The 8,630-nt window shown below is 38.1% G+C and overlaps 1 protein-coding gene across 3 annotated transcripts; it reads right to left on the bottom strand.

The window, feature by feature from the left end:
* Positions 1-413: 413 nt before the first annotated feature.
* pank2 (pantothenate kinase 2) lies at positions 414-8,542 on the bottom strand. 3 transcript variants are annotated; one of them, XM_077197219.1, is made up of 8 exons: positions 8,436-8,529; positions 8,115-8,364; positions 4,277-4,629; positions 3,934-4,187; positions 3,650-3,826; positions 1,879-2,002; positions 1,543-1,668; positions 414-1,458 (listed from the first exon to the last, which is right to left on the bottom strand). In XM_077197219.1, the coding sequence occupies exons 2-8, from the start codon at positions 8,341-8,343 to the stop codon at positions 1,408-1,410; spliced, it is 1,314 nt and encodes a 437-aa protein (XP_077053334.1). In that variant the 5' UTR covers positions 8,344-8,364; positions 8,436-8,529; the 3' UTR covers positions 414-1,407. The 3 variants fall into 3 exon arrangements, with proteins under 3 accessions (XP_077053334.1, XP_077053333.1, XP_077053335.1); XM_077197218.1 differs by having other exon boundaries at positions 8,115-8,542; XM_077197220.1 differs by having other exon boundaries at positions 8,111-8,482.
* Between the last annotated feature and the right edge of the window lie 88 nt (positions 8,543-8,630).

An 8,630-nucleotide genomic window follows, 5' to 3' on the forward strand; every position in this document is an offset into this window, starting at 1 on the left:
ACTGCCCACGGAACGTTCTTCTGGTCACGTTTTACGTTTGTAAAATAGCATGGAGGGATTTTGATCTTCGTGAAATTTAAATTCAAATGCTTAAAAATCACATGTTGCTAGTAATAGGAACATTTGTTGTTAACATTAGTTAACTATATGAACAAGGAGAAATACTCCTAAAGCATTCATTGATCTTAGTTAAAAAATTCTGTTTTTACTACTACATTATTCAAATCAGAAGTTGTATCTGTAAATATTATTTGATGGACCTGAGCTAACAATGAAGTTTATTTTGAACTGTATTTAGAACTAACGTTAACAAATAAATACTGTAACAAATGTATTGCTCACTGTAAAGTGTTACCAGTAATACATTCGATTTAAATGTTTCTGCCTGTCAAAAGCATGAGGAAGCCTAATTATATTGTGAATTATATTGTGATTTATTTTATTACAAAGAAAATATACAATTATTTAGATTTAAAAAGTACATTTTGTTGTAGAACACAATACGCAAGACATAATATTTACAGGTGTAGCTGCCTATTACTTGTACAGACATGAGCAATCAAAAGGGAGTAATATACAAAAGACTATGAGGAGACGTTAACAGAGCAGAACGTTGGTTTTGTGTTGTTTCATACAATGTTGCAGCAACAGGGACACCAAAATTATTCCGAAGGCAAAAAACCCAAAAAACAATAAGACAGGCTCTCATCCTTGAAGAGTTGATTTATCCATATTGTATTATTTTTTGTTCACTTCCCTAATAGGTCAAAGTTTTGCCTGGTCCCTTTCTCTCTAATAGTTTTTTATGCAAAATGCTGTCAAGCAACACAACACTTGTTTTCTACAAACATAATATGAGATACGTATATCCATGACATTCTAATTCTGAACACTGATCATACACCAGACATCTACAGCAATTATATTTACTAATTTTGCATTTACGTTGCATCAGTTAAATAAATAATAGAGAAAAAAAAGGTGCTTGATTAATATCTGCATGCTTTTGAGCAAACGGCTGCTTGATGCAAAATCAATCCATAACCATTAACGGTATAAGATGATAGCTGACACATTTCAGTATTTTTTAAAAAAAAGTGTTGCAAGTGAAAGCTATAGACCAGATCTTATTGCTTTATTCTCATATCAGCTGTTGATTTTGACATACAAGACGTTGAAAAAGTTTAAAGGGTTTAACATTTTTAAAGCTTGCAGCAATTCTTAAAACTAGCATTGCCATGCGGTTTATCCTGATTGTTTGACCTGAATGTATAATATTATTGTAGTGACTATAATATATTTGGTATGTGGTAGTTGAGGGCATGGTCTGATATTTGAAGGCAACTTTGGTCTGTTTGCATAAATATGTCTTTTGGAAAAAGACATGAACTGAGATTGATTAGTAGATCAGGATGGGTTTGTTAATTCCAAAAGTGCACCAACCGCACCAAAATATCCCTGAAAAACAAAAATAAAAAGGTTATGAGTGATTTGTTTAGATATTGTTTGAGCTTTGGGAGTATTATACAGACTCACACACACCTCATGTCGAAGGAAAAGGGCTTTGAGTTGTCCTTTGCTCCAGTAGTCCAAAGCATAAGCGAGCAACTTCATGGATAAAGTGTTCACTCGCAGAAAGTTCCCAACAAACACCACTCTTTCAATGTTCTAAATAGGAGAAACTCAGGATAAGCATTCATCCTGAAAATGCAATTTTGTTTTAAGAGAAGTTTCCAACGAGTTGATTGGCCCCTGGTCTCTCATAGCCCTGTACAATGCTGCTTGATCCAGATTTCACAAGGCAGCACCGTAAAGAGGCTGACAGACAAGGGCAAGGACAACATAATAGTGATTTATAGTGTGGGTGTACATGTGTACCTCGTTAAGTGCGCACATGCGTGTGATTGAGCCAATGTTGTTTGTGATGGTGACAAGTGTTGCTCTAGCCAGATCCTCCTTTGAGACTGAATCTCTCTTCTCCTTGCTCATCATGTTCCCAAAGCTACAAAAAAGCATACATACACATTATATTGATTATATGTGTCATAACAGAAACATCTTAAAATGATAACAGTATCATATGATGAATAACATTCCAATTGTTCGCCATATAGTTCTACATGTATTAGTAGTATAGACTCTTAAAAATAAAGATACTTTATTGGCATCTTTGGTTCCATGAAGAATATTTAAAGAGGTGGTATAATGCCCCTTTTTACAATATGTAAAACAAGTCTGTTGTCCCCAGAGAGTGTATGTGAAGTTTTAGCTCAAAATACCCCACAGATAATTTTGTACAGCATGTTAAAGTTGTCCCTTTTCGAGGGTCAGTAAAAACGCATCCTTTCGTGTGTCACCCTTTAAATGCAAATGAGCTGCTGCTCCCGGCACAGAGGGCGGAGCTTCAACAGCTTGTGTGTGTCAGCAACTCCTCATGCAGACAAGCACTAAAATGTCAGAAACTGTTCTGCCTTTATGTTTAAACTGGAGTCGTACAATGATGGAGAGACTCAAGAGGAAGTGACAACATACAACAGGACGTTTTTGAATGGCTAGTTGATGAATTTATGTTGCTGATGTGGAGTTAACTATCTTCAAATCATTGATTTGAAGATAGTTCCCCCCCAACCCGGGAGGAATGTCGTGTAGTCCCAATCAGCGTTTGTTGTAGTCAAAAACGATTTCTTTAAAAGCAAATATCTTCCTTTGCTTTGAACTTTGCAGATGTTGTTTATGCTCAAACAGCAACACTACACACTAACTAAAGTTAGAAAAGTGAATTCATAATCAACCGCCCCTTTTAACATCCATGGAACCTTTCCATTGTACAAAAGCTTCTTTATAGTGGAAACATTTTCTTTTAGATTATTAAAATGTTATTCACAAAAAAACATGGCATCACTGCTAAATGCTCCTTTTGGAAACTTTATTTTTAGGATTGTACCATTCAAAAGTTTGGTGTCAAAAAGATTTTTTGGAAAGAATTTAATACTTTTATGCTATATGGATGCATTAAATTGATGAAAAATGTCAGCAAAAAACATTTTTAATGCTACAAAAGTTTCTATTCTATTAATAAAAAAATTATTAAGCAGCACGTGTGTTTTAACATTGATAATGCTAAGAAATGTTTCTTGAGCACCTAATCAACATATCATGTGAAACTGAAGACTGGAGTATTGGCTGTTGAAAATGTAGCTTATTTTGAATTGTAAGCCAATTATTATAAGATAATAATAATTATTAATTATAATAGATTCAAATAGATGCAGCCCATTAAAGGGTTAGTTCACCCAAAAATTTCATCATCATTTACTCACCATCACATTGTTCCAAACCAGTAAGACATTCGTTCATCTTCGAAACACAAATAAAGATACTAAATTGCTCAATTCATATGGATTAGTTTTACAATCTCATTATGAAGTTGACGGTAGTCGCGTAGCTGTCAATGGAGGGACAGAAATCTCTCAGATTTCATTGAAAATATCTTAATTTTGAGATGAACTAAAGTCTTACAGGTTTGAAACAACATGAGGGTGAGTAATTGATGACATTTGTTTTCATTTTTGGGTGAACTGACCCTTTAACATTAAAAAAACATAACAAATGCCCTCAAATGTTTGAACTGTAGTGTATATGCCTGTACCTGGAGGCAACAGCCCATCCTGGCAAGCCAAATCGCTCATAGTCACCACCGTAGATGTCCCTGACTAGTTTATCTACACGTGTACTTTCCCCTTCGGTGGCCATTGCCAATGCGTCCTCAAAGGTGGAGCATCCAGTCAAAAGGCAACACAGCCCTAGAAATGTGCCACCACCAAGACTGGAGGGGAGATTGAGAAAAAATTACCATAGCTTTACAGTAAAATCCATTTTTATTTTGTTAAACTTATTACGAAATTAATGCAAAATTATAAAGCCATGACCAACCTGGTTCCAGTGACACGCTTGTAGTTGTCTTTGGAGTACACAGCCAGTATGCTGACACCTGAGCCAATGTTGACAAGCAGCAAAGGATAGGGGTTCTCCAGGTTGTATGCCTTCTGCTCGCAACGGTCAGGTTCTGTTGGGTGCTCAAAATAGTAACATTCGGATAGACCGCTTGGGACCACCGAGTCAATATACAGAACCCCCTTTATCAGACAGTCTAGCTCATCTAGCTTCAACAGCTGCAGATTGGCCATCTAAGAGAAGAGAGACACCACAATGAGCCATTTAGTTAAACAGATTGCATAGAAGAGGTCAAAGTGAAACAGCGTGAGCTTGGACATACTGTACGGAAGTTATCCTCGTATTTAAATGCACCACCTCCAGTGGCACAGAGGGTGGTGTGCAGACTGGAGAAGTGCTTATCTCGGCCCATCTGCAGGAAGGTAGGCAGCTCGTGCGTAGGAAAGCGAATGAAGTGCAGGCTGCCCTTGCGACCCCAAAGGGATAGGTCAGTCAGCTCCAGGTGGACATCTCGAATACCTGTTTTGCCGTAGGCGGTGTGTGAGGTGAGGTAGCGACGGATGCTTTTCAGACTCTCCACCTCCTCCTGCTCTTCTTCTGCTGTAATGTCTTTGGGCTCAAAGTAGACCAGCTTCACCAATGTGCCACCAATGTCCATGCCAAACCATGGGAAAGCTGGGGACCAATGACAGGTAAGTGACTTGAGTACCTTGTGCATTTTCTAAACACATTTTCTGCAAGTAAACAATAATAAAAATAAAATCTTATCAAAGATTATTTTTTAAATAAATTGAAATGTAGTTAATTATTAACTTATATTTCTCATAAATCAAGTAGAAATATTGGTTATTCGTACAAATCACTTGGGCATGGTTAAATGGTGGCACTTGATAATGTCAACACTACAATGAGTAAAATTGCCTATTTAATAGGTTATTATTAAAATTATTGTACTTGTATCATAATATCAAAACGTCTGAGATGGCAGATGCAAATATATATATATATATATATATATATATATATATATATATATATATATATATATATATATATATATATGTATATATACACACAAACACATCATGATCTGATCTACTGGGATTTTCACGTACAACCATCTCTAGGGTTTACAGAGAATGGTCCGAAAAAGAAAAAATATCCAATGAGCGGCAGTACTGTGGGTGAAAATGCCTTGTTGATGCCAGAGGTCAGAGGAGAATGGCCAGACTTGATTGAGTTGATAGAAGGGCAACAGTAACTCAAATAACCACTCATCACAACCAAGGTGCAGAAGAATATCTCAGAACGCACAGCACATCAAACCTTCAAGCAAATGGGCTACAGCAGCAGAAGACCACACCGGGTGACACTCCTGTCAGCTAAAAACAGGAAACTGAGGCTACAATTTGCAAGGGCTCACCAAAATTGGACAATAGAAGATAGGAAAAACGTTGCCTGAGTCTCGATTTCTGTTGCAACATTCAGATGGTAGCGTCAGATTCTGGCGTAAAACAACATGAAAGCATGGATCCATCCTGCCTTGTATCAACTGTTCAGTCAGATGGTGGTGTAATGTTGTAGGGGATATTTTCTTGGAACACTTTGGGTCCCTTAGTAATTGAGCATTGATTAAATCCCACAGCCTACCTGAGTATTGTTGCTGACCATGTCCATTCCTTTATGACCACAGTGTACCCATCTTCTGATACTTACAGCAGGATAACACACCATGTCACAAAGCTCAAATCATCACAAACTGGTTTCTTCACTTGAACACGACAAAGAGTTCACTATACTCAAATGGCCTCCACAGGCACCAGATCTCAGTCCAATAGAGAACCTCTGGGATGTGTTGGAACAGGAGATTTGCATCATCGATGTACAGCTGACAAGTCTGCAGTAACTGTGTGATGCTATCACTTCAAGGCAGTTCTGAAGGGGGTCCAACCCAGTAGTAGTAAGACGTACCTAATAACGTGGCCAGTGCATATCAGTGCAGTGAATATATATATATATATATATACAGTTTCTTCTCCAAAAATTAGCATATTCTGATAAAGTTCATTATTTTCCATAATGTAATGATACAAATTAAACTGTCATATATTTTAGATTCATTGCACACCAACTGAAATATTTCAGGTCTTTTATTGTTTTAATACTGATGATTTTGGCATACAGCTCATGAAAACCCAAAATTCCTATCTCAAAAAATTAGCATATTTCATCCGACCAATAAAATAAGTGTTTTTAATACAAAAAAAGTCAAACCTTCAAATAATTATGTTCAGTTATGCACTCAATACTTGGTCGGGAATCCTTTTGCAGAAATGACTGCTTCAATGCGGCGTGGCATGGAGGCAATCAGCCTGTGGCACTGCTGAGGTGTTCTGGAGGCCCAGGATGCTTCGATAGCGGCCTTAAGCTCATCCAGAGTGTTGGGTCTTGCGTCTCTCAACTTTCTCTTCACAATATCCCACAGATTCTCTATGGGGTTCAGGTCAGGAGAGTTGGCAGGCCAATTTAGCACAGTAATACCATGGTCAGTAAACCATTTACCAGTGGTTTTGGCATTGTGAGCAGGTGCCAGGTCGTGCTGAAAAATGAAATCTTCATCTCCATAAAGCTTTTCAGCAGATGGAAGCATGAAGTGCTCCAAAATCTCCTGATAGCTAGCTGCATTGACCCTGCCTTTGATAAAACACAGTGGACCAACACCAGCAGCTGACATGGCACCGCAGACCATCACTGACTGTGGGTACTTGACACTGGACTTCAGGCATGTTGGCATTTCCTTCTCCCCAGTCTTCCTCCAGACTCTGGCACCTTGATTTCCGAATGACATGCAAAATTTGCTTTCATCCGAAAAAAGTACTTTGGACCACTGAGCAACAGTCCAGTGCTGCTGCTCTGTAGCCCAGATCAGGCGCTTCTGCCGCTGTTTCTGGTTCAAAAGTGGCTTGACCTGGGGAATGCGGCACCTGTAGCCCATTTCCTGCACACGCCTGTGCACGGTGGCTCTGGATGTTTCTACTTCAGACTTAGTCCACTGCTTCCGCAGGTCCCCCAAGGTCTGGAATCGGTCCTTCTCCACAATCTGCCTCAGGGTCCGGTCACCTCTTCTCGTTGTGCAGCGTTTTTTGCCACACTTTTTCCTTCCCACAGACTTCCCACTGATGTGCCTTGATACAGCACTCTGGGAACAGCCTATTTGTTCAGAAATTTCTTTCTGTGTCTTACCCTCTTGCTTGAGGGAGTCAATGATGGCCTTCTGGACAGCAGTCAGGTCGGCAGTCTTACCCATGATTGTGGTTTTGAGTAATGAAACAGGCTGGGAGTTTTTAAAAGCCTCAGGAATCTTTTGCAGGTGTTTAGAGTTAATTAGTTGATTCAGATGTTTAGGTTAATAGCTCGTTAAGAGACCCTTTTCATGATATGCTAATTTTTTGAGAAAGGAATTTTGGGTTTTCATTAGTTGTATGCCAAAATCATCAGTATTAAAACAATAAAAGACCTGATATATTTCAGTTGGTGTGCAATGAATCTAAAATATATGAAAGTTTAATTTTTATCATTACATTATGGAAAATAATGAACTTTATCACAATATGCAAATTTTTTGAGAAGGACCTGTATATATATATATATATATATATATATATATATGTATACACACACATACACACACTATGTACTGTATATGTATATACTTCTGCACAATTTTACTTTAGTGTTGGTCGCCACTTATTGTCTAATATAAAAAATCTGAAAAAAATCTAGTTAAGAACCATTTGCTTATTAAATTCATCCACTGGAAATTAGACTGTATCAATTCTTTGTGCAAATATTCTGAATTGTGTTACGTTTATTTCTAAATCCAATTATACATAATCTATCATTTAAACAATATTTAATTCCTAAACTAACGTTAGTGCTTATTTTGTTTTTGCAGATTAGAAGGAACCTCCGATTTAAAAAAAAATTCTAGCAAGTGTAAATCGATGTTCATTGTGAGCGTACAAAATTGACAAACTTGGTCATCAAATATCTGACTACAGGTTTTATTTATTTATAATCGACATTTTTATCACTATGATGTGAGCATGAGCTCCGTTAACCCCGTTACTTATCACCATAACACAAGATGGTTCACCTACGCGGCCTGTTTTTTTTCAGCGAATCGAGCCTCAGCATCGCCGGCGTCGATTTTGACATCCGCTGCTCTATGGTTGCACTGCCACCGGCCGCTGCACTGTCTGCTCCCAGTGTAGCAATTAAGCTACATGACGTCTCCGTCTTTGATAGAGGCAGATTGAGCGCTGTCGATCCTTCCTCTTGCTCCTCGGCACATCCCTCGCCGTCACAGTTAAAGCCGTTCAGCTCCATTATGTCGTTTGACAAAAATCACTACATCGATTGTCAAGAAGAAAAATCACCGTTAACAAATATGAATGCATTTTCAGTATTTCATTGTTTACGTCGCTGTGTTTACAAGTTACTCGAGTCACCAATGAATGAGCTTCTCCTGTCAACTGAAATCGCATCGAGCCAATCAAGTTCTCAGTCTACATTGGCGATCAAGTTATCTTCATCACCAGCAGGTGGCGCGCTTCACAATAACAACACTGCACGCATCATCATTGAAAACCCTTACAGTCTTCTATGCTTATGAC

This window comes from Siphateles boraxobius, unplaced genomic scaffold, assembly GCF_051911475.1.
Source record: "Siphateles boraxobius isolate OS27281-9 unplaced genomic scaffold, OSU_SipBor_1 37, whole genome shotgun sequence".
NCBI lineage: Eukaryota > Metazoa > Chordata > Actinopteri > Cypriniformes > Leuciscidae > Siphateles > Siphateles boraxobius.